The 25,174-nt window shown below is 41.4% G+C and overlaps 1 protein-coding gene across 4 annotated transcripts in view; it reads left to right on the top strand.

Moving 5' to 3' along the window:
* cacna2d2a (calcium voltage-gated channel auxiliary subunit alpha2delta 2a) overlaps positions 1-25,174 on the top strand; it is an 824,866-nt gene that overhangs the window by 121,488 nt on the left and 678,204 nt on the right. For all 4 annotated transcript variants that reach the window (XM_043708451.2, XM_043708452.2, XM_043708454.2 and 1 more), the window contains exon 2: positions 23,795-23,876. In XM_043708451.2, the coding sequence (XP_043564386.1) occupies positions 23,795-23,876 (82 nt within the window). The remainder of the gene's footprint in view (positions 1-23,794; positions 23,877-25,174) is intronic.

Below are 25,174 nucleotides of genomic sequence, written 5' to 3' on the forward strand. Positions count from 1 at the left end.
CAGGGTAAATCCTGAGAGGATGTTGCCCCTCATGGGAAGACTAGGGCCAGGGACCATCATGTTAGAATAAAGGAGTGCAAATTTAAGACAACAATGAAGAGAAATTCTCTCAAAGAGGATTGAATGTCTTTGGAACTCCATGCCACAGAGAGCTGTGGCAGCAGAGACCTTGTAGATATTTAAGGCCTAAATGGATTCATGATCAATAGGGGAATTAAGAGCTCTGGAGAAATCAGAGGAAAGTGGATATGCGGAATGTCAGATAAGCCATGATCCTATTTATTGGCGGAGGAGGCTCGAGAGGCTGAACAAGCTACTCCTGTTCATATTTCTCTTGGTCTCTGGAGCTACCATCAATTAATTCATGAAGATTGACCGTTTATTTGACATAACGGTAGGAAAAGAACATTGGAACAGGAGGGTGCAATTTGGTCCCTTGAAACTATTCCACTACTTAGTGAGATTGTGGTTGATCTGTGACCTAAAAGCCCAGGTCTAAAGTAATTTATTCCTCCCCAGCATGCTATTCTTGCTGCAATTTCAAAGTTTACAAAATTGTTATATATTAGGACAGTATTGTTAAATTCAAAATGAGTTCATGAGGGTCTTGCAACCTATTCTGCAGTCTGCCTGATTATGCACCTGGGTCATTTCCTTGAATGTCAAAGGTAGACCAATGTTGTTTTACTGAGAAGGAGGAGCAAGGTATTCGTACTTGGAAACAACAGCAGCAATCTCTGAATTTGCAATGAATAGACTGACAGTCCCCACAGTCCTAGCAAAGGATTGAGAATGTCAGATTGTAAACAGTTGTCCTTTAAGCTTTCAAGAAAAAAGGAAGTTAACGTCAACGTAGCTAATTAGCATTTATACCTGGACACCAGGCTAGTGTATCAAAAAAGAACCTTCCAGCTCAGCAAGCAAACCTATATCCAGAACCTCAGCCTGAGCTACAAAGCTTCTCAAAACTTGCTACCAGGCTAGTGTATTTCATGTTTCCATAGACAAGGGAGCAGAGATCCCATTTATGAGATCAAATATAGGCTTCAGTAGGAATTCATACATACCGCAAACTGCAAAGTCATTATGGTTTGTTATGGACCAGACCAAATTTCTTCAAAATACATTAAGAAGGAAGTCTGGACCCTAACTTTATCTTATTTTAAAGGTAAGGCATTGTGTTCTGGGTGAAATTTGATTGGTCAAACTATCTGCTTGAAACAAAACACACTTTATTCATACACAATAACTAAAATACAGACTAGATAAAAATAAAAGAACTGGCTTAATTGTAACTCTATCAAAATACTTAACAAAGTAGTATATATTAACTGCTTCTCATTAACTTTTCCAATATAGTAAAATCCTATAAACACACCCTTGGCAAAGACAAGTTCAGTAAAATAGATTGTCTTGCATGCAATTCTAGCAATAGGAAGAGAACCGCCACTTTTAGTTGTAACAGAGAGAGGAATAAGAGCTTTCACATACAGCTTCAAGATCCCACCAACTGCTACTGAAGGCTAAAACCAAAACAAAATCCTGATTCTGCGGGAGCTTGACCCCACCCATTCAAGCTGGTCCTATTATTCCAATTTTAAAAGAAAACCCCTAGACTTCACAAACTGTTCACTTTATTGGATTTGAAGCAGACTATTTGACACTTCTGTCTCCATCTTTCTTTCATAAAACAAAACCAGGACAAAATACACCTCTTCAAGCCATAGTATCATCACACCTCCTCACCCCACCTTTACAAAAAAACCCATCAATATACGAAGATGGCTTCATTTTTGCAAAGCATCAGAATTATTCTATTAGTACATTACAATACATATGTATTACATTGATTCTAAGCATGAACACATTCACTACTACGGGCCACTTCATTCCATTTTTTCAGCCACTGAATGCCTTTGTCGCCCTTCATCAAAGTGGCGACAATGCATTAGTAATTATGTTCTCTCGTCCTACCATTTGTATAATTTTCAAATTGAATGGTTGCAAAAATAAGCTCCCAACTAAACAGTCTGATGTTTTTATCCTTAAATTTTTTCCCAAAACTTTAAGTGGTTATGATCAGTATATACAATTGTCTCAGTCACAAAAGTTACATTCGAAACGTCGACTTCTCTACCTCCTAGTGCTGTCTGGCTTGCTGTGTTCTTCCAGCCTCCTGCCTGTTTACTTTAGATTTCAGTATCTGCAGGTTTTTTTTGTCTCAGACACGTTACTGGCAATCTAAATGTGGAAATTTTGCAACACCAACACAAACCCAAGGTCTCCTTCTCAATCGTGGTTTATTTCTGTTGATGATTATTCATTATTCTGGAAAAATACCTAATAGATCTTTCTAACTTCCCAACATCATATTGCAAGAATACAGTAGCGATATCGACATCACTTGCATCGATAGCCACCTTGAATGGCTTTGCATAATTAGGTGTGGCTAACACTGGGGCAGTGGTTAACACAGCTTTCAGACTGTCAAATGCCTTCTGACAATCTGCCGTCCACTGAACTTTTCTGACTTCTTCAACAAGTCAGTCAGTGGAGCAACCATGCTATGAACTTCGGATAAAAACTACTCAGTGCCAGGAAATGTAGTACTTCTTTCTTCATCAGTGATATCGGAAACTTCCCAATAACTTTTGTTTCCGTGTCCAGTGGGGCCATTTGTCCATGAGCAATAAGATGGCCCAGGAATCTGCCTTGGGCTTTTGAGAATTTACTCTTAGCCAGGTATATTACCAAGCCCACCTCCCAAAGTCAGACGAACAATTCTGATAGATGCTTCAAATGTTTTTTCCATGTGTGACTAAAACAATCACCAGATCATCATTGTATACCACACAATTGGGTAATCCAAATTGACCTTATTGGTTAGTCTTTGAAATGTAGCTGGCATATTTTTCATACCAAATGGCATGACTTAAAACTGTACAGTTCATTCGGCATCATGAAAGCCAAAATTTTCTTTGCTGTTTCAAATAAAGGTTCCTACTAGTATTCTCTGAATATCTTTAGAAATATAAGTTGCTTGTCCCACCTTCTCAATACTGTCTTCCAAATGTGGAATAGGATATGAATCAGATTTTGTGACTGCATTGACTTTGTGATGGACGACGCATAATCATTGGATACTATCTGGTTTTGGCACCATTACTATGGGTGAACTCCATTTGCTGCAATTAGAGTCGTAGAGATTTGCAGCACAGAAACAGACCCTTCGGTCCAACTTGTTCATGCCGACCAGATATCCCAATCTAATTGAGACCCATTTGCCAGCACTTGGCCCTTATTCCTCTTAAACACTTGCTGTTAATATACCCTTCCAGATGCCTTTTAAATGTTGCAATTGTACTAGTCTCCACCACTTCCTCTGGCAGCTAATTCCCCCACCCCAGGGAAAAGATCTTGTCTATTTATCGTATCGATCCCCTCATGATTTTATAAACGTCTATGAGGTCACCCCTCAGCCTATAATGCTCCAGGGAAAACAGCCCAAGCTTATTCAGTTGCTCCCTATAGCTCAAATCCTCCAACCCTGTCAAAATCCTTGTAAATCTTTTTGGAACCCTTTCAAGTTTCACAACATCCTTCACACAAAAATGGCATAATCAACATTCTGTACAGCCGCAACATGACCTCCTAACTCCTATACTCAATGCTCTGACCAATAAAAGAAAGCAAACCAAATGCCGCCTTCTCTATCCTATCTACCTGTGACTCTACTTTCATGGAGCTATGAACCTGCACTCCAAATTCTCTTTGTTCAGCAATACTCCCTAGGACTTTACCATTGAGCGTATAAGTCCTGCTAAGATTTGTTTTCCCAAAATGCAGCATCTGACATTTATCTAAATTAAACTCCATCCGCCACTCCTTAGCCCATTGGCCCTACCTTATATTGTCCTTGAGCATACATTCAGTCTCTTTTCGAACCTGTGCCAGCTTTAGGGTTAAGTCTATAAGGGTATTGCTTAATGGGAACTGCATTTCCTATATCTGCATCATGTATAATCAGATTAGTCCTTCCCAGCTTTTTTGTACATATCTCCCCTTGTGTTTGTAATAACTCTTTCAGGTCATTTTGCTTTTCCTCTGGAAAGTAATTCAATAATTTATCTGAACTTTTGAGAACTTTCTCATTGTCCAATTTAATTTCAGGAATGTCCAATTCAGAATCCTCTGAACTTCATTCATTGTTGTAAACAGTAACACATTCTCCTTTTGCTTTCCTTCTCTACCAAAATACCTTTAGAGTATATTAACATGACTCATTATGAAAGATTTTTTCCTATCTGGCATTCTTATTAAATAACTTATCTTGCTTAATTTTCTTTTAATATGATAAATCCCAATAAACCTTCTGGATGTAGGCTTGCTTGCTGAGCTGGAAGGTTCATTTCCAGATGTTTCGTCACCCTACTTTCTATTTATATGTTTGGGTTTCTTTGGGTTGGTGACATCATTTCCTGTTCTTTTTCTCAGGGGATGGTAGATGTTGTCTAACTGGATGTGTTTGTTGATAGAATTCTGGTTGGAATGCCATGCTTCTCGGAATTGTCATGCGTGTCTCTGTTTGGCTTGTCCTAGTATGGATGGATCTGTAAGGAAGGATAGGGAAGGATACCACTTTGACTGGGTCAACACATAGATCCTGAGGTTTTCCAATTACCTGACATATATCATGTCCAGCAAAATTCAACCAATCCTTACACAGTTTAGGCCAATAAAAATATTTTTGTACTTTGGCTTGAATTTTCCTTACTCCCAAATGATCTATTGGAAATGCATGTGCTACCCATAACACCTTCTTTCTATAACCCACCAGTAATACAACTTGATTAACTTCTTCCCATTTTTCATCCACTTGAATATGTGATGGTCTCCATTTCCTTATCAAGACTTCATTTTTAAGATAGTAACATTCTGAGATACATTAAGATTCTTATTCTGTGCATGCTTTTTGATATAACTGCTTTAGTTTTTCATCTTCCTGTTGTAACTCAGCCAATTTCTCAGAACCAAAAGTACCCACTATATGCTCCAACTGTCCTTGTTTTCTGTCAGCCATTTGAACATAGTTTCTGATAATTAAATTTCAACTTCCTTAACTTTATTCTTTGATTTCTCCACCTGCAGTTTTGTAACCTTCTATCACACAGTCAGGGAAACTCCTAGGATATACTTCCTGTAACACTGCAGTTGCTTGATGTTCCACTGGCTTTTCAATCACAGTAAACATCACTCCCACCTGTGATCCAGCTTTATTATTACCAAAGATAAATTGTATTTCCAGAACCGAGAATTTCTCTATTAATCCTATCACCACTTCTCACCGGACTTTCTAACCTCATTTTATATAATGCAACACTTTGAATTCCACATATTACCACTTTTCCTGGCATTAGTGGGCGGCACGGTGGCACAGTGGTTAGCACTGCTGCCTCACAGCACCAGAGACTCGGGTTCAATTCCCGCCTCAGGCGACTGACTGTGTGGAGTTTGCACGTTCTCCCCGTGTCTGCGTGGGTTTCCTCCGGGTGCTCTGGTTTCCTCCCACAGTCCAAAGATGTGCAGGTCAGGTGAATTGGCCATGCTAAATTGCCCGTAGTATTAGGTAAGGGGTAAATGTAGGGGTATGGGTAGGTTGCGCTTCGGCGGGTCGGTGTGGACTTGTTGGGCCGAAGGGCCTGTTTCCACACTGTAAGTAATCTAATCTACTCCGTGTGAATTACATACGTCCTCAATTTTCACCATCAAAGGTTGACTTCCTCCAGTATCTCATAAAGTCTTAATTTCTTTATGTAATCTTCCTGGTTTACATGAGTAAACCGTACTCATGTACCTCCTCTGATAGTGATACAATTATCTCACTACCTCTACCTACCAATTTTGTTTGGATCAACAATATGCACATGGTCACTGGTCGTTTCATTTGTTTAGCCATTTTTTCAAATGAAATGAAAAAGGCTTCTACATCCGTCTTGTCAAATTTTGTCAACACTTAAACATATTTAAACAGATCCCCACTAGGTCTTTGGCTCTGATGGGATTACTTTCCATCACTGTCCTCATCACTCTTCCTACTTTTCACCCCTACCTCTGCCATTTTAAGTTGACTTTGAGTTTTCAGTTCCGATAATCATAGATGTCAAGCTATTACTGCAATTACCTCCCCTTTTTGCATGGACAAGAGCAATCCCAACTCCAACCTATCTGCCAATTGCAAATGCTTTGCCTTGCTAACTTTATGTAAAACCCCCGAAGGGACTTCTTCCACCCCCAGGAAACTCTTTGTAACTGAAAGAGCCATTATTACACAAGGCACAGACTGCTTAAACTAAGTACCCAAACACCCAAAAGATTTCAACACCCAAAAAGAGAACACCAACACTCACCACTTACTGTCGACTTTGAATCCAATAAATTTGAACATGACCTAAAATTAGAGATTTTGATTCTAACAAGAGCCCAATTTGTTACGGACCAGACAAATACCCTCAAAATATATTAAGAAAACATTCTAGACCCTAACTTTTTCTTATTTTAAAGATAAGTGTAAGGCATTGTGTTCTGGATGTCAGACTACTAGATTTGAAACAAAGCACACTTTATTCGTACACTGTAATTAAAAATCAGACAAAATAAAAGAATTAGCATAACTGTGACTCTACCTAAATGCTTAAGAAAATAATATATATAAAATAACTGCTACTAATGAACTGTTCCAATATAGTAACATCCCACTCTTAGCAAAGGCAAATTCAGTAAAATAGGTTGTCTCACATGCAATTCTAGCAGCAGGAAGAGTACCCCAGCTTTTGGCTGAAATAGAGGGAAGAGTAAGAGCTTCTACGTTCAGCTTCATGATCCTAGAAACTGCTAGAGGGCTAAAACTAAAAAAAAATCCTTGTTCTGTGGGAGCTTGACCCCACCCATTCAGGTTGTTCCTATTGTTCCAACTTTTAAAAACATCCCAGGGGATCTAAGATAACGGCGATCTGAGAGGTCTGCTTTGCTGAACTCTGCTTTGAACCTACAAACCTTACATAAGTTCTTTTACAAAGTCTGCTTGATCAAAGAAACATGATTAGAGGTAAAGGCTCCAGCAAATCCCAATACATGGGACACTCACCTGAAAAGTCGGACACGTCCATGCTGCAGCTACAGTTCCCTCTACCAGTCCATCAGAGTCGTTCATTCAACAAGCCCTGGCTGCGGAGTTTGCAATGTTGTGGGAGATGAGCGAGTTGTCGATTGAAGAGAAGTTCTGCACTAGACTGGACCCGGTCACGGGCCATGTTGCACAAGCACGAGAAGCAGTTGGAAGGCCTAGGATGCAGAACAGAGGAAATTGAAAGGAGGACCGTGGCTTCAGGAACCAAGATAGATTTTTCAAAAGGAAGAATTCAAATACTGGAGAAGTAGGTATTTACCTTACAGGAGCAAGGTGACGACCTTGAGAATAAAGGTAGGAGGAAGAACGTCTGCATTGCGCGGCTGCTGGAGTGGGTAGAAGGTGACCAGCCAACGAGCCTGTATGAAAGCTGGTTATCTTGATTTCTAGGCCTAGAGGCTGCATTGACCGGGTAAAAGTTGAGAGGGCCCATTGAGTTGCGATGCGCAGGCCTGGCTTAGATCAGTGCCCTCACGTGGTCCTAGTGTGATTCCACAGCTATTGGGACAAAGTTTAAAATTATGGAAGCCTCGAGAATAAAGGGAATAGGTCCTCAGGCCTTTACTTACCAAGGCTCCGAGATTATGTTCTTTAAGGACATCTCATGCAGCTGTAATTTGTAAAAGGAAGACCTTTGATGAAGCCAAGAAAAGACTGAGAGACCTTGGTATCCAGTATTCCCTGAAGTATCCCGGCAGTGCTTCGCTTTATGTATGATGGGTCTGTGCGCTTTTTTGGCTCTTCAGAAAAAGTTAAAAACTTTTTGGACACTTCAAAACAGATCAGATAACTTAAAGGATGTGGACAATAGTGTTTGTTTATCCTTTTTCTCTCTTCTTTGTTTGTTTAGGAAGAGATTGCTGAAACATTTTTTCTGATATTGATGAGTGATAATGTGTATTTGGGATGGGTCAAGTGTCTACTTTTAATTTCCTTGTTAAGATTTTTTTAATGTCTCCATTTTTTGGCCTGAGTCTGCGTTGCAGCTCAAACTGGAAGGAGATATGAAGGTGTTTTTGTGATATGTTAGTACTCCCTGTGGGCAGGGAGTAGAGCCCCGTGTTAAGTGTTTTGTATTTGGTTTAGTCTGTTGGTCTTTTGTAGATGTAATTATGAGAATGTTAGATGTAGTAGTTTTAGCTTATGTATTTTTTAAGTTTTGTGAATTTTTTTTGGCGATACACAGCAGTTGATGAGTTGAATTCTTCCTTTTTGAAGATTAAATAGAGAGTCATGGCTAATTCTGTCCTCAAATGATGTCCCTGGAATGTTAGAGGGATCCATTTGCCAGTTAAAAAGAGAAATGTGCTTTCTAGTCTCCGAAAGGAGAGGGTGGACATTGCCCTTTTGCAGGAGACTCCTCTCAGTGATCAAGAACATTTAAAATTGCAGCAGGGTGGGTTTGATCGGGGTGGGTGTGGGGGGAGAGGGTGGGGGGGGGGAGGGTGTGGGGGGACTTCTCTTCCTTTAATACTAGGAGCAGGGGTGTGGCCATACTCGCTAGAAAGAATCTTCCATTTAAGTTGCTAGAAGAGATTAAAGATGAGTATAGGTGGTTTGTCATTCTTAAGACCTCAGTATATGAAGGAAAGTATGGTATCTTGAATGTATATTTTTCCCGAGCACATAGAGTCATAGAGATGTACAACACGGAAACAGACCCTTCGGTCCAACCCATCCATGCCATCAGATATCCTAACCCAATCTAGTCCCATCTGTGAGCACTTGGCCCATATCCTTCTAAACCCTTCCTATTCATATACCCATCCAAATGCCTTTTAAATGTTGCAATTATACTAGCCTCCACCACTTCCTCTGGCAGCTCATTCCATACAGGTACCACCCTCTGGTGGAAAAGTTGCTCCTTAGGTCTCTTTTATATCTTTCCCCTCTCACCCTAAACCTATGCCCTCTGGTTCTGGACTCCCCCACCCCAGGGAAAAGACTTTGTCAATTTATCCTATCCATGCCCCTCATAATTTTGAAAACCTCTATAAGGTCACCCCTCAGCCTCCAACGCTCCAGGGAAAACAGTCCCAGCCTGTTCAGCGTCTCCCTATAGCTCAGATCCCCAAACCCTGGCAATATCCTTGTAAATCTTTTCTGAACCCTTTCAAGTTTCACAACATCTTTCCGATAGGAAGGAGACCAGAATTGCATGCAATATTCCAACAGTGGCCTAACCAATGTCCTGTACAGCCGCAACATGACCTCCCAACTCGTGTACTCGATACTCTGACTGATAAAGGAAAGCATACCAATCGCCTTTTTCACTATCCTATCTACCTGCGACTCCACTTTCAAGGGGCTATGAACCTATGCTCCAAGGTCTCTTTGTTCAGCAACACTCCCTAGGACCTTACCATTAAGTTTGTAAGTCCTGCTAAGATTTGCTTTCCCAAAATGCGGCACCTTGCATTTATCTGAATTAAACTCCACCTGCCACTTCTCAGCCCATTGGCCCATCTGATCAAGATCCTGTTGTAATTTGAGGTAACCTTCTTCGCTGTCCACTTTCCCTCCAATTTTGGTGTCATCTGCAAACTTACTAATTATACCTCTTATGCTCGCATCCAAATCATTTATATAAATGACAAAAAGTAGTGGACCCAGCACTGATCCTTGTGGCACTGCACTGGTCACAGGCCTCCAGTCTGAAAAATAACCATCCACCACCACCCTCTGTCTTCTACCTTTGAGCCAGTTCTGTATCCAAATGGCTAGTTCTCTCTGTTATTCCGTGAGATCTAACCTTAGATCTCCCATGGGGAACCTTGTCGAACGCCTGACTGAAGTCCATATAGATCACATCTACCGCTCTGCCCTCATCAATCCTCTTTGTTACTTCTTCAAAATCCTCAGTCAAGTTTGTGAGACATGATTTCCCATGCACAAAGCCATGTTGACTATCCCTAATCAGTCCTTGCCTTCCAAATACATGTACATCCTGAGCCTCAGGATTCCCTCCAACAACTTGCCCAACACTGAGGTCAGGCTCACTAGTCTATAGTTCCCTGGCTTATCCTTACCACCTTTCTTCAACAATGGCACCACGTTAGCCAACCTCCAGACTTCCGGCACGTCATCTGTGACTATCGATGATACAAATATCTCAGCAGGAGGCCCAGCAATCACTTCCCTAGCTTCCCAAAGTGTTCTAGGGTACACCTGATCGGATCCTGGGGATTTATCCACCTTAATGCATTTCAAGGTGTCCAGCACTTTTTTCAAGGTGTCATAATCTATTTCCCTACATTCTATATCTTCCATGTCCTTTTCCACAGTAAATACTGATGCTAAATACTCGTTTAGTATCTCCCTCATTTTCTGCGGCTCCACACAAAGGCCGCCTTGCTGATCTTTGAGGGCCCTATTCTGCCCTAGTTATCCTTTTGTCCTTAATGTACTTGTAAAAACCCTTTGGATTCTCCTTAATTCTATTTGCCAAAGCTATCTCATGTCCCCTTTTTGCCCTCCTGATTTCCCGTTTAAGTATACTCCTTCTGCATTTATACTCTTCTAAGGATTCACTCGATCTATACCTGACATATGCTTCCTTTTTCTTAACAAAACCCTCAATTTTTTTAGTCATCCAGCATTCGCTAAATCTACCAGCCTTTCCTTTCACCCCAACAGGAATATACTTTCTCTGGATTCTTGTTAGCTCATTTCTGAAGGCTTCCCATTTTACAGCCGTCCCTTTACCTGCGAACATCTGCCTCCAATCAGCTTTTGAAAGTTCTTACCTAATACCGTCAAAATTGGCCTTTCTTCAATTTAGAACTTCAACTTTTAGATCTGGTCTATCCTCTTAAATATTTGATAGACGCATTTTCCAAATTGATTGCTCTTGCACCGCGGCAGCATGTTATAAGGGGAGACATTAATTGCCTTATGGAGCGAATGCTTAAAGGCCCCTCAGCACATTCTCCACAATCTAAACAGCTGGCGGTCTTATGTGTGGAATTGGGATTGGTGGATGTTTGGAGGCATCTTCACCCCACCGTTTAGGATGTTATGTTCTTTACTAATCTGCACAAGGGCCAAACAAGGATTGATCTTTTTCTAACCCCTGCATTATCCTTGGATTCACTAACATCCTGTGTAACTGGAAATATTACTTTCGGATCATACTGCACTATATCTAGAGACTGAGGTGAAGGGCAGGTTCTCGGCACTGGTGGATGGATCCCTTTATTCTTAGGGACAGTAAGTTCATTGAGTATTTTCTCGATGAATTTAAGGCATTTTTATCCATCAATTCGGTCACAGCCAGCAACCCGCCTACTCTTTGGAAGATGGCTAAGGCTTATGCCAGGAGGATAATCATTTCTTACACTGCTAATCAGAAATGACAGAAGGGGAATCAACAGCACCTGCTTGAGGCATAGTTAAAGACTGCTGAAAAGGCGTATTTTGATAAGCCATCATTGATTACGCTGCAGCAGTTTACGGCCCTTTGGTCCACCTTGAATTCTGTGCTTACGCTGACAACAAGGAAGGAACTTCCCTTTGTGAACCAACAACTGTTTGAACATATTGACTAGCTGGGCAGGTACCTAGCACATCTTGCTAGAGGAAAGAATGCCCCCAATCCATTACCTCAGTTAGGGATGGGACTGGATGGTCACTTGTGACTCTAAAAAGATCAGCATTTTGGAAATTCTGTTTTGAGTTATACCAGTCTGAGTTTTGTGAGGGTAGATGGGCTAAGACGGAGTCCTTTTTTTAAGAAATTGGATCTTCCAAGTGTCACTTCTGAACAGGCATCTTTCCTTAATGTCCCTTTAACAGTACAGGAGGTGCAGGAGGCTGTGAAACAGATGCGGAGTGGGAAAGCACCTAGCCCTAATGGTCTTCCCAGTGACTTTTGCAAAGAATTTTTAAGTATACTGTTGGGACCAATGTTAGACATATATAATGACTCATATAGCCATGATTGTCTCCTGCCATCCCTGAGAGAGGCTAATATTTCTCTCATTCTTAAGAATGGGAAGACTCCAGCGGAATGTGCTTCCTATAGGTCCCTCTCCCTTCTGAATTCTGATTTCAGGATTTTGTCTAAGACTCTTGCGTTAAGCTTGGAAGCTGTGCTGCTTTCCATTGTTAAGGATAACCAGATTGGTTTTATAAAAGCCTTCTAATAATGTCAAAGGTTGCTGAATATGATTCAAGCTTGTCAGCAGTAGTTAGTTCAGGGATTAGTTGTTTCCTTAAATGCAGAAAGGGCATTTGATTGGGCCACATGGCCATACCTTTTTTACACCCTTGAACAATTTGGACTGGGGGGGGTGTTTATTTAGTGGGTGAGGGTCCTTTATGCTGATCCTCTAGCGGCTGTTCTCACCAGTGGTGAGGTCGAGTTACTTTGATATTTGTAGGGGCAGTCGGCAAGGATGTTCCTCTCGCCATTACTTTTCATGTTGGTGATTGAGACGCTGGCAGTGGCAATCCATAGGGATCCTAATATAGCCGCCCCAAAAGTAGGTTCTAAATCGCATAAGATCTCATTATACGCAGATGATGTTCTGGTTTTTCTGTCGAATCCACAGGTCTCTGTATCCCATCTTACATAATGCATCAACCCATTTGACTCCTTTTCGGATTATAAGATTAATTTCTCAAAATCAGAGGCCATGCCTATGGGGGGTGTCATAGGTGAATCACGGTTCCCCTTCAAATGCTCACAGGAGGGTTTTTTTAACCTAGGCTTCTTTGTTACTCCTGTCTTTGATCTGTTGTTTAAGGCCAATTTTGCCTATTTGCTTGACAGGAGTAAGCTAGATCTTCAGCGATGGGAGGCACTTCCAATATCCTGGCTAGGCCCAGTATCTTTTGTCAAAATGAACGTTCTCCTCCTGTATGCTCTATTCTATACGAATGCTCCCTTTGATTTTGCCTAGGCAAACATTCCAGAGCCTTAGTGGATGGTTTAGTTCCTTTATGTGGCTTTGCAGGCATCCTTTTATCAAGCTGTCTAGATTACAGTTGCCTCATGGGTTGGGGGGAATGGATTTCCCGGATATTAAAAGATACTAATTAAGTTCCCTTCTATCTTTTGTTTGTGATTGGACATGTAAGGACGCGGCATCAGTGTGGGTAGATATTGAGGCCTCCCAGGCAACATGCCCCCTCATTAGTCTCTATTCTTAGATAAAACGAAGACAGTCATGGAATATTGCCATAATACGATAATTATTAATACTGTTAAGGCATGGAGGGTACTGCGGCAGAGGGAGGGTATTGTGTCCAAAATGTCCTTTCTTACCCTTTAGCAGATATGTCTGGTTTTCATCCTGGAGTTCTGGACCCTGGATTTAAGCTCTGGACAGCTAGGGGAAACTCCTGTTTGGGTGATTTATTTGAAGGTGAAATAATGATGTCCTTTTACCAAATAATCCGTAAATATTATCGAGCTAGCAAAGACCTTTCTCACTTTTTTCAGGTCAGAGATTTTATTCAGAAATGGACCATGCTTTTGACTGACTCCTGCATATCTGTTATGGAAAAGAAGATGCTTCATGCTAAAAATACTTCCTCTATTAGTATGCATTATCATATGTTAGGGGGTGATCTTTCAGAAGATGCTGAGCGGCTTTGCGGGGTCTGGGAGAGGGAATTAGGGTTGAAATCTTTATGGAGGCAAGGAGGATATTTGCGAGAATGCGAGGAAGATCTCGATTTGTAATAGGACCCATGCCATGCAGCTAAAGATTTTGCATAGGGTTCATCTGGCCCTAGACCATCTCTCAAAATTTAAGGTGGAAGTATCTTCCTTATGCCATAAGTATAAAATAAGCATTGGTATTCTCACTCATTGTTTATGGTTTTGCCGCAGGCTCCATATGTACTGGAGTTCTGTGGCAAGGATGAAAGAGAGGGTCTTGGGGGCTGAGGTTAAGATGGACCCTATTTCTTTTCTCCTGAGCCTATCCAATATATCTTCTCTGGTTGCTCATGGGGAAAAAAAACTTTTTAATATTCTCACATTTTGTGCAAGGAAAAATATTCTAATGTGTTGGGTTTCTGAAATGCCGATGACCTCCCCCTCCCCACCCGAAGAAAGGCTTCTTAACTGTTATCATAACCTACTATCGATTGCAGGAGATATGTCCCAGCATGTCCAGGGGGAGGAAGAATTGTTGAAACAGGCTTTAATGCTTGCAGTTGATTTAAGAATCTGTAGAAATGGAATAAACATTTGGAGATGGTTTCTTGAAGTTAAATCTTGATGAAGCAGACACAAGAGAATCCATGAGAATTTGGATTGTCGGCTATAAAGACTGTATATTTCCCAGTGTGTGACTAGTTTCAAATGGGATTTTTTAAAATTTCAGTTTAATCTATAAGCTCCCTCCAAGAGTCAAGTACCATCATTAAGCATTATTTTGGTAAAGTTTTGAAACTTGAAAGCTTGCCATATCAATCAGCTATCAACTGGAAGTTTGAATTTTTAAAAAAGTTACGGTTGTTGTGAAGATGTATGTATGTGTCTGTCACATATCAAATTACTCATTCCCTGTTTATTTAAGAGATCGTGGATGAAGTAATGATTCAATGAGGAAGACTATTTACCACTCCCCTTTCCAGTATCAGTTATTATTTCTATTGGAGAAGTATAAACTCCCAACCAAGATGGCAAGCTTTTTCGTGTTTTTAGTCCTGAAAGACCCAATTCTAACTATTTAATTATATCCCTTATCCTGGACTCCTAAACCAGCGAAAAGAATTTTGAGTCATACAGCAGTGAAACAGACCCTTCAGTCCAACTCAGCCATGCTGACCAGACATCCCAATCTGACCGAGTCGCATTTGTCAGCATGTGGCTCATATCTCTCTAAACCCTTCCTAGTCATATACCCATCCAATATACTTTTAAAAGTTGTAATTGTACCTGTTTTCATCACTTCCTCTGGCAGCTGGTCCAATACACGTACCATGCTCTGTGTGAAAAGGTTGCCTCTCAGGTCCTTTTTAAATCTTTCCCCTCTCATCTTAAACCTATGTCCGTTGGTTTTGGACTCCATCACCCTAGGTAAAAGACCTTGTCTATTCACGCTATCTATGCCCCTCATGATTTTTTAAAACCTCCATAAATTCACCTCCTCAGTTTCTGATCCTCTCTATTCCTGATGAAGGGCTTTTGCCCGAAACATCGATTTTCCTGCTCCTCGGATGCTGCCTGACCTGCTGTGCTTTTCTAGCACCACTCTGATCTAAACTCTGGTTTCCAGCATCTGTATTCCTCACTTTTGCCTTGCAAACCTACTAACCATACCTCAGTATTAACATCCAAATCATTTATATAATTGACAAAAAACAACGGACCCAACACTGATTCTTGTGACGCATCACTGGTTATGGGTCTTGAGTCCGATAAACATCCCTCCACCACCACCCTCTGTCTTCTCCGTTCAGGCCAATTTTGTACTTAATTGGCTAGCTCCCTCTGGATTGCATGTGATCTAATCTTACCAACCAGTCTACCATGCAGAACTTTGTCAAATGCTTTACTGAAGTCCAAGCAGACAACGCTAAGCCTCTACCTAATCAATCTTCTGTATCACCTCTTCAAAAAACCCAATCAAGTTAGTGAGACGCGATTTCCCATGCATAAAGCCATGCTGACAATTCCTAATCAGTCCCTGCCTTTCCAAATGATGTAGATCCTGTCACTCAGAATCTCCTCCAACAACCTACCCACTGCTGACGTAAGGTTCTATTGTTCTCTGGCTTTTCCTACCCACATTTCTTAAATAATGGCACCACATTAGCCAACCTCCAGTTTTCAGCTCCTAACCCAGGGCTATCATTGATAAAAATATCTCAGCTAGGGACCCAGAAATTTCTTCCCAAACTTCCCACAAAGTTCTGGGAAACAACTGATCAAGTCCCATGGATAACATGGAATTTCCTCAGTGGACACTCATATTTGTTAGTGAGTGATCACTGCCTCTGCTGATAACATTGTAAACTTCACATTCAAGGTAGTGGAGATTAAATTGTAACCCTGTTGCAGTCTATTTGAGTAAACACAACTTTATTTTATGTGCACGCTGGACATATGAGTATTTTAGTCAGCTATACTGAGCACTATACTCTTGTTCCACCCCAGGTTAGAAGTTTGTATTACTTTCATACAGTTGCTCAGGTTATTTTGGCTGGACATTTTTTTTACACCGTACAACTAGACAATCTATCATAGCTGGACACACCCACATGCCCGCATGTGATAAGACCGTCGTTTTCTAACTGCTAAATTCTAGGAGCAGTATTCCAGTGTTCCAACAAAATTGTCTCTGCCAAGCCTTGAAAATGTACAGTCTATCTCCTTCTTGAGATCGTCCAATTTCTTCTCGAAATGATGGTACTGCTTTGTGCTGTCATACAAGGAATTCTTTAGAGAGACTGAGACACAGTCAGAATTGCAGATGCAGGAGAGTCAGAATTGAAAAGTAGGATGCTGGAAAAGCTCAGCAGGTAAGGTAGCATCGGAGGAGCAGGAGAGTTGACGTTTGGGCATAAGCCCTTCATCTGGAAGGGGTGGGGGGGGGGGGGGGGAGCGTGTGTGTGTGGCTGAGAGATAAATAGGAGAGTGGGGATGGGACTGGGGGGAAAGTAGCTGGGAAAGCGCTAGGTGGATGCAGGTGGGGGACTGATTGTGATAGGTCAGTGGGGAGGGTGGAGCGGATAGATGGATCAAGCCAAGAGGGTGGTGCCCAGAGATGTACCCTGAAACATTCTACAAATTGGTGTTCTGTTTCCCCACTGTAAAGGAAACCACATCGAGAGCACTGGACACTGTAGATGAGGTGGGTGGATGTTGAAGAAAATTTCTGCCGAATGTGAAAAGGTCCTTTTGGGCTTTGGACTGAGGTGAGGGGGGAGTTGTAGGCACAGGTTTTATACCTCTTGTGGCAGCAAGAGACGGTGCTGGCTGTGGAGGGTGTGTTGGTGGGGGGATGTGGGTCTAACGAGGGAGTCACGGAAGGTATGATCTTTGTGGAAAGCAGATAGGAGTAGGGAGGAAAATATGTCCCTGGTAGTGCGATCTAATTGTAGGTGACACATTTCTGGGTACACGCACCCAACAGTCCCACTGCCCTGTGGCTGACCACTTCAACTCGCCCACCCTGTCCGCCAAAGACATGCAAGTCCTGGGCCTCCTGCACCCCCAAATCCAAGCCACCCGACGTCTGGAGGAAGGACTCCTCATCTTCTGCCTCAGGACCCTTCAACTACTTGGCTTCAATGCCGCATTCACTAGTTTCCTAATTGCCCCTCCCCCAACTTCATCTCAGATCCAGTCTTCCTACTTGACCTGTCCTACTTGTCCATCTTCCTTCCCACCTATCCAATCCATCCTCCCCACTGACCTATCACAGTCCCCCCCACCTGCATCCATCTATTGCCTTCCCCACAGCCCCACCTCCATCCTCCTAATTATCTCTCAGCCTCCATTCCCCTACCACATTCCAAATGAAGGGCTTATGCTCAAAACATTGACTCTCTTGCTCCTTGAATACTGCCTGACCTGCTGTGCTTTTCAAGTGCTACATTTTTCAACAAGGAATTGTTTAGGTCTTCCAAATCCAGTCTTACACAGGGATTGATGCTGCTATGTTCTCTTCATTTTCCTCCTCATCTGTTTTTATCTAATTTGTCATGTTTGAGTCTACCATTTTCCTAGAATGTATGTCAATTATTTGGGCTTTTCCATTACCAATAAGTACTGTACTTGAGGGGCGAAGCAGAACTTTGGCTTTGATATATCACAGTTAGTTTCCCATATTTAAACTATCTTCCACTTTTCAGCCAATTCTCTAACCAGGTTAATGATTTGCCTTCAGTTCTTTGAGCTTCAGCTTTAACTAGCAGCGTGTTTTTTTGATTAGATTCCCTATAGTGTGTAAACAGGCCCTTCGGCCCAACAAGTCCACATCAACCCTCCGAAGAGTAACCCACCCAGACCCATTTTCCTCTGACTAATGCACTTCATACTATGGGCAATTTAACATGGCCAATTCACCTGAGCTGCACACCTTTGGACTGTGGGAGGAAACCGGGGCACCCAGAGGAAACCCACGCAGACACAGGGAGAATGTGCGAACTCCACACAGTCACCTGAGGTTGGAATCGAACCTGGGACCCTGGCTCTGTGAGGCAGCAGTGCTAACCACTGTGCTACTGTGCCGCCCGAATATGAAGGAATTTATCAAATATCTGTGGAAGTCTATAACTAACATCCTCATGAAAAATAAATATTTTTCAGCCAACTAATTTTACCTTTCCAAAGGCTCAAGAGCCCATGACTTACTGTTTACAAATAAATGTTTGGTCTCTCTGATCAGCTGAAAATTCTCAAGCTGTTCAGTCAGTCTAACCTTAATTCTAGGAATTACCCAACAGTGGATATTTGTTAAACTGCTTTATTGTTCCTGGGTTTTGGCCTGTCATTATTCTAAAATAGTATGTTAGAACAGTCAGCTTGAGTACTCTGTGCAGTCTAGTTACTCCACAGGAAGGATATGATTTCACTGGATAGGGTGTAAAAGACATTCACCAGGATGTTACTCAGGCTGAGGCGTTTCAGCTTTGAAGAGAAATTGCAGGGATTAGGGTTGATTTCCCTGGAATCAAGAAGGCTTAAGGAGCACCTGCTTGAGGTCTACAAAATTGAGGAGCACAGCAAGAGTCAATAGGGATAAAGTTTCCCTTTGATAGAGAGTTCAATTACTACTGTGCATAGGTTTCATTTAAGGGGCAAGAACTTTAGATGGGATTGAAGGAGAATAACCTTTTCAACCAGAGAGTGGTGAGTATTTGGAATTCATTTCCTGAAAGGGTGGTAGAGATGTGAATCATTACAACATTTAAGAAATATTTAGATGAATGCTTGAAATAATATCTTACAAGATAGCCAAGTGTAAGGAAATCCACAGGGTTATCCAGTTCAGTTGGAAAAACTGTGTGGTATGGTATTATTTAAATGATGATAGACTGGGAAATGTTCATGTAGAAATTTCTTGAGGGTCCTTGAATACTGGTCATTGAAATCAAACATGGGAGAGGTGATAGCCGAGTATTACTGCTGGACTGTTAAGACCCTAGTTTTGGGGGACCAAGGTTCACATCCTGCCACAGCAGATGATGAAATTTGAATCTAATAGAAATCTGGAATCAAAAATCTTGCAATGGCCATGAAATCCATTGTCAATTGTTGAAAAAATCCATTTGGTTCACTGATGTCCTACAGGGAAGGAAAGTGCCATCCATACCTGGTCAGAGTAGACAGGCAGGAGGCTGGAAGAATATAGTGAGCTAGGCAGGATCGCGAGATGTAGACATCGATGTTTTGCGTGTAAACCTTCTGGACGGGGGGTGGCCTACCTGGTCTGGCGTACATGTGACTCCAGACCCAAATGAAGTTGAGTATTAACTGCTCTCTAGGCAATTAGGAATGGGTAATAAAAATTAGCCTAGCCAGAAATGCCCATAACCTGTGAAAGAACTAAACACAGGCATAGGATGGTACTGCATGGATCAGTAATTGGGGCTACGATGTTGTGGCCATAACGAAGATGTGGGTTTCACTGGGGCAGGAATGGTTGCTTGATGTTCCAGGGTTTAGAAAATTTAAAAAGAACAGGGAGAGTGGAAAAAGAGACAAGGGTGTAACATTGCTAATCAGAGAATGCATCAAAGCTACAGAAACAAAGATTGTTGAGGAAGGTTTGTCTACTGAGTCAGTATGGGTGGAAATCAGGAACAGCAAGGGAACAGCCACCTCATTTGGGGTTTTCTACAGACACCCTAATAGCAGGAGAGTGATTGAAGAACTCATAGGTGGGCACATTCTGGAAAAATGCAGATGTAGCAGGGTTGTTGTTATGGATGATTTCAACTTTCCCAATATCGACTGGAACCTCCTAAAGTGCAAATGGTTTAGATGGAAGCCGTGTTTTTCAGGTGTGTTCAGGAGGGTTTCCTTACTCACTATTATGTAGACAGACCGATGAGGCAAGAGGCCATTTTGGATTTGGTGCTCAGCAATGAGCCCAGGACAGGTGTCGGATCTCGCATTGGGAGAACACTTTGGTGACATTGATCATTTACCATAGCTTTGGAGAGGGAAAGAAGCAGTTACCGGGGAAGATATTTAATTGGGGAAAAGGAAATTATGATGCTATCAGATAAGAGTTGGGAAGTACAGACCGGGAGCAGTTGTTCCACAGAAAGGGCACAGCAGACATGTGGAGACTATTTAAGGAGCAGTTGTTGTGAGTGATGCACAAATTTGTTCCTTTGAGACAGGTAAGAAGGGGTAAGATTAAGGAACCTTGGATGATGAGAACAGAGGAGCTTCTCGTCAAAAGGAAGATGGCAGCTTACATAAGGTGGAGGAAGCAAGAATCTAGCACAGCTTTAGAGAATTATAGGCTTGCTGGAAAGGAGCTCATAAATGGACTGAGGACAGCCAGGAGGGGGCACGGAAAAAGCTTGGCAAGAAGGATAAGGAAGAACCCAAAGGCATTTTACTCATACGTGAGGAATAAGAGAATGATTAGGGAGAAGGTAGGGCCGATCAGAGATAGCGTAGAGAACTTATGCATGGAGCCTGAGCGGATAGGGGAAGCCCTAAATGTGTTTTTTGCTTCAGTTTTACTAAGGAAAAGGGACCATGCTGTGATTGGAACTTTGAGGAGCTGCGATACAGTCTTGACCAGATCAAGATTGAAGAAATTGATGTGCTGGAAATTTTGGAAAACATTAAAATTGATAAGTCCCCAGGGCCAGACCAGATTTATCCTAGGCTGCTCTGGGAAGCAAGAAAGGAGGTTGCTAAGCCGCTGGCAAAGATCATTGCCTCCTCACTCTCTGGAGGATTGAAAGGAGGCGAATGTTGTTCCTCTTTTCAAGAAGGGTAATAGGGAAATCCCTGGAAATTACTGACCAATCAGTCTTACGGGGAGAATGCGGGTAAATGGCGTTGATATGCCCATCAGCCATGATTGAATGGCAGAGTGGATTCGATGGGCCGAATGGCCTTACTTCCGCTCCTATGTCTTATGGTACGTCTGTGGTCAGCAAAGCTTTGGAAAGAATTCTGAGGAATAGGAATTATGACTATTTGGCAAAGCATAGAGTGATTAAAGGCAGTCAGCATGGCTTTGAGAGGGGCAGGTCATACCTCACGAATCTTATTGAGTTCTTTGATGAGGTGAAAAGACAGGTCGACGAAGGTCGTGCAGTCGATGTGGTGTATTTGGACTTCAGCAAGGCATTTGATAAGGTTCTGCATGGTAGGCTCATTCAAAAAGTCAGGAAGTATGGGATATAGGGAGATTTGGCTATCTGGATTCAGAATTGGTTGGCTGACAGAAGACAGAGAGTGGTTGTAGATGGAAAATATTCTGCCTGGAGTCAGTGTTGAGTGGTGCCCTGCAGGGCTCTGTTCTTGGGCGCCTGCTGTTTGTGGTTTTTTATAAATGATTTGGATGAGGAAGTTGAGTGGTGGGTTAGTAAATTTGCAGATGACACAAAGGCTGGAGGTGCAATCGATAGTGTCGAGGGCTATTGCAGACTGCATCATGACGTAGACAGGATGCAGAGCTGGCCTGAGAAATGGCAGATGGAGTTCAACCTGGACAAATGCGAAGTGATGCATTTTGGAAGGTCAAACTCGAATACTGAATATAGGATTAAAGACAGGATTCTTGGCAGTGTGGAGAAACAGAGGGATCTTGGTGTGCAAGTACGTAGATCCCTCAAAGTTGCCACCCAAGTGGTTAGGGTTGTTAAGAAAGCATATGGTGTTTTGGCTTTCATTAACAGGGAGATCAAGTTTAAGAGCCGCGAGGTTTTGCTTCAGCTCTACAAGTCCCTGGTGAAACCACACTTGGAATATTTTATTCAGTTCCGGTTGCCTTACTATAGGAGAGATGCAGAGGCTTTGGAGAGGGTGCAAAGAAGGTTTACCAGGATGCTGCCTGGACTGGAGGGCTTGCCTTATGAAGAGAGGTTGAATAAGCTCGGACCTTTCTGGAGAGAAGGAGGAAGAGAGGTGATCTGATCGAGGTATACAAGATATTGAGAGGCATGGATAGAGTCAATAGCCAGAGACTTTTCCCCAGGGCAGGATTGACTGGTACGAGGGGTCATAGTTTTAAGATATTAGGAGAAAGGTATAGAGGAGATGTCAGAGAAAGGTTATTTATGTAGAGAGTTGTGAATGCATGGAATGCGTTGCCAGCTGTGGTGGTGGAAGCAGAGTCATTAGGAACATTTAAGTGACTGCTGGACATGCACATGGATAGCATGAGTTGAGGGGTGCTTAGGTTAAGTTATTTTATTTTACATTAGAATTAACCCTTGGCACAACATTGTGGGCCAAAGGGCCTGTTCTGTGCTGTACTTTTCTATGTTCTATGTTCTATGTAGCAGGCAATTAAAAAGATAAGTTGTGTGTTGACCTTCATTACAATAGGGTTTGTATACAGGAACAAGGAAATTTTACTGAAACAGTAAAGGGCCTAGGTGTGAGTAACAAAACCAAATATAACATCTTTCTCACACTCTCTTGACTTGGTGTGAACAGTGCAGTTGATCAGCCCTGTTTAAGAGGTCCTTAAGTCTGGTGTCACTTTTATTTCTCTCCACAGGTGCTGCCTGACATACTGAGTACTTCCAGCATTTTCCTTTTTATTTCTGATTTTTCAGGATCTGCAGTACAGTATTTTGCTTTTTTGTTGCTGATTTAAATGCTGCTTTGCTGTGATCTGCAACATGGTGTTACAACCATCGATGGAAAAACAGTAAAGGGAAGAGCAAGGAAGACATTTCAGAGACATACCTTGCGAGGAGTACTGTAACCTCTATCCACCTGTCAATCCAGGAGCTAGGGTTTAAAATAACTCGCTTGCCATGTTTTAATGGAGATGCTACAGATGATTCCATACCTATTTAGGGAAGAGGTTACTAATTTTCAATTTTCTCAAAACACTAAAACCCGAACCTAAAACCGCACACGTTTTACTTTCTATTACATTCATTATTCTTCTAAAAATGGGAACTTTAGTTGTCTCTCTGGCAAGTTGTCTACCCTTTGTACTAAACTTCTAAGGTACACTATTCAGAATTTTTCAATCTTTGCTTTTACCAATTTATACTTTGGCACTCTGCTCTTTCTTTAATTGCAATATGTTCCGTTGGAGAAAAGGTACACTCTGATTAGGCAAGCTGAATCTTCTCTTTACAGTCGACTGATTTATAGGCTTTTACATATGATTGGAATTTTTTAAACAACTGTAATATTTCATTTAATGTGCTTCATTGTATGCGAGCAAACTGAACTAAAATTGCTGGCCGAGGTTAGTCGTATTGTGATAATACTTGATGACTTAGTCACAGTCTTGGTCAAAGTGTGAGGTTGATTAAACCACTGCAGTTTGGCGTTTAATACAGTTTGAGTATAGTTCTGAAGAAGATTGTTAAAACACTAAAAATTGCCACTTTTCTCTTAAAGAACTGAAGGATTTTTTCATTGCTAAATTATAGTGCTTTGCATAATTAGATTCTTATTGTTACAACTTTGTTTTCTCATCTTAGGATTCAGTACTGGGCAGGGAGGATTGAACAAGAGCTGGATCGAGTAGTGCGACAAGTCAGTGGGATTCAACAGCTCAAAGCAGTAAGTGTCATAAATTTAACACCTGTACTGGGTGGAATGTTATGTGGTGTGTGATACCCACATTAAACCAGAGACTATACGTCAAAATCACTTTTTAACTGAAAGGCATATATAACTACTAAAACAAACAAAATAAGAAATTGCTTGAGAAACTCAGCAGATCTAGCAGCATCAGTGGATTAGGGAAACAGAGTTCTGAAGAACAGTTACTGGACTTGAAACATTAACTCTGCTTCTCTCTCCACAAATGTTGTCAGACATGCTGGGACATGTCGTCATAAATTTCTGTTTTTATTTGTTTCAGATCGCTAGCATCCACAATGCTGTTTTTTTTTTGGAAGTATATGAATACTAGTCTGACTTCCTTTATATTGGCTAGCTTGTCAAGACATTTTGGCTGAAATATGAACTGATGTATGGTGGCTGGCATTGTGGGTACTGAATGCTGACTGAGGCCACGCAGCAATTGTCTGTTTGGCCAATGTGATGGTTTTTGTGTATCACTACAGCATATTATAGATGTACTATAATTACATAATTAGTGAATATTAGCTCAAATAACTTCTCTGCTTTTACATTATTCCAAGATTTAAGTCATGAACTGTGTCTTTTCTCCAGTGAAATGCAGTTATTTTGAGTCTTCCCTCTTTAAAGCACTGAATCAAGAAAACATCATTGCCTTTATGAGGAATCTCTTCAATGTATCATTCTCCTTTCAGTGGCAAGGTGCCAATGATTTCTCATAAGGCTCACGTTTCACCTAATAACTATTTATATGTAAATATCTAAGTGGATAGATATAGTTTGAATGGTCAGAAATCATGCCTTGATCTTTATCTTCCACTGTTAATGAAGTAGAGTAAGAAATGATCTTTGTCTATTCACTGAAAGTTTTAAGTTCTTCACTTGTCTTCAGTTCATCATTCGTGAACACATTCATACTTAAATCCCATATGCACATACATATCCCCAAGCACATTTGCATATCTACTTTAACATTCATTTGCCATTGATCTGTTTGCTTAATTAGTTGAGATGCTGTTAATTCATTGAGATGCTATTAATTAATTTACAATGCTCACCTGGTCACTTAGCTTGATTTAGTATGATAAATAAATGTTTCAAGATTGCTGGAAGCCACCATAGCTTCTATAGTCACTTCTAAAGAAGATCTCTGCAGAAGTCCATTGCTCTCTATTTTGTATATACACAGTGATTCATGAATAGATAGCAGAGAATGATGTGAATGCATAAGCCTTTTTTGAACAAGTTGGCTAAACATTATTGGCAATAATCAT

The sequence above is a fragment of the Chiloscyllium plagiosum genome, unplaced genomic scaffold (assembly GCF_037043375.1).
Source record: "Chiloscyllium plagiosum isolate Xiang-an unplaced genomic scaffold, Cpla_swu_hap1 HiC_scaffold_14, whole genome shotgun sequence".
NCBI classification, from domain to species: domain Eukaryota; kingdom Metazoa; phylum Chordata; class Chondrichthyes; order Orectolobiformes; family Hemiscylliidae; genus Chiloscyllium; species Chiloscyllium plagiosum.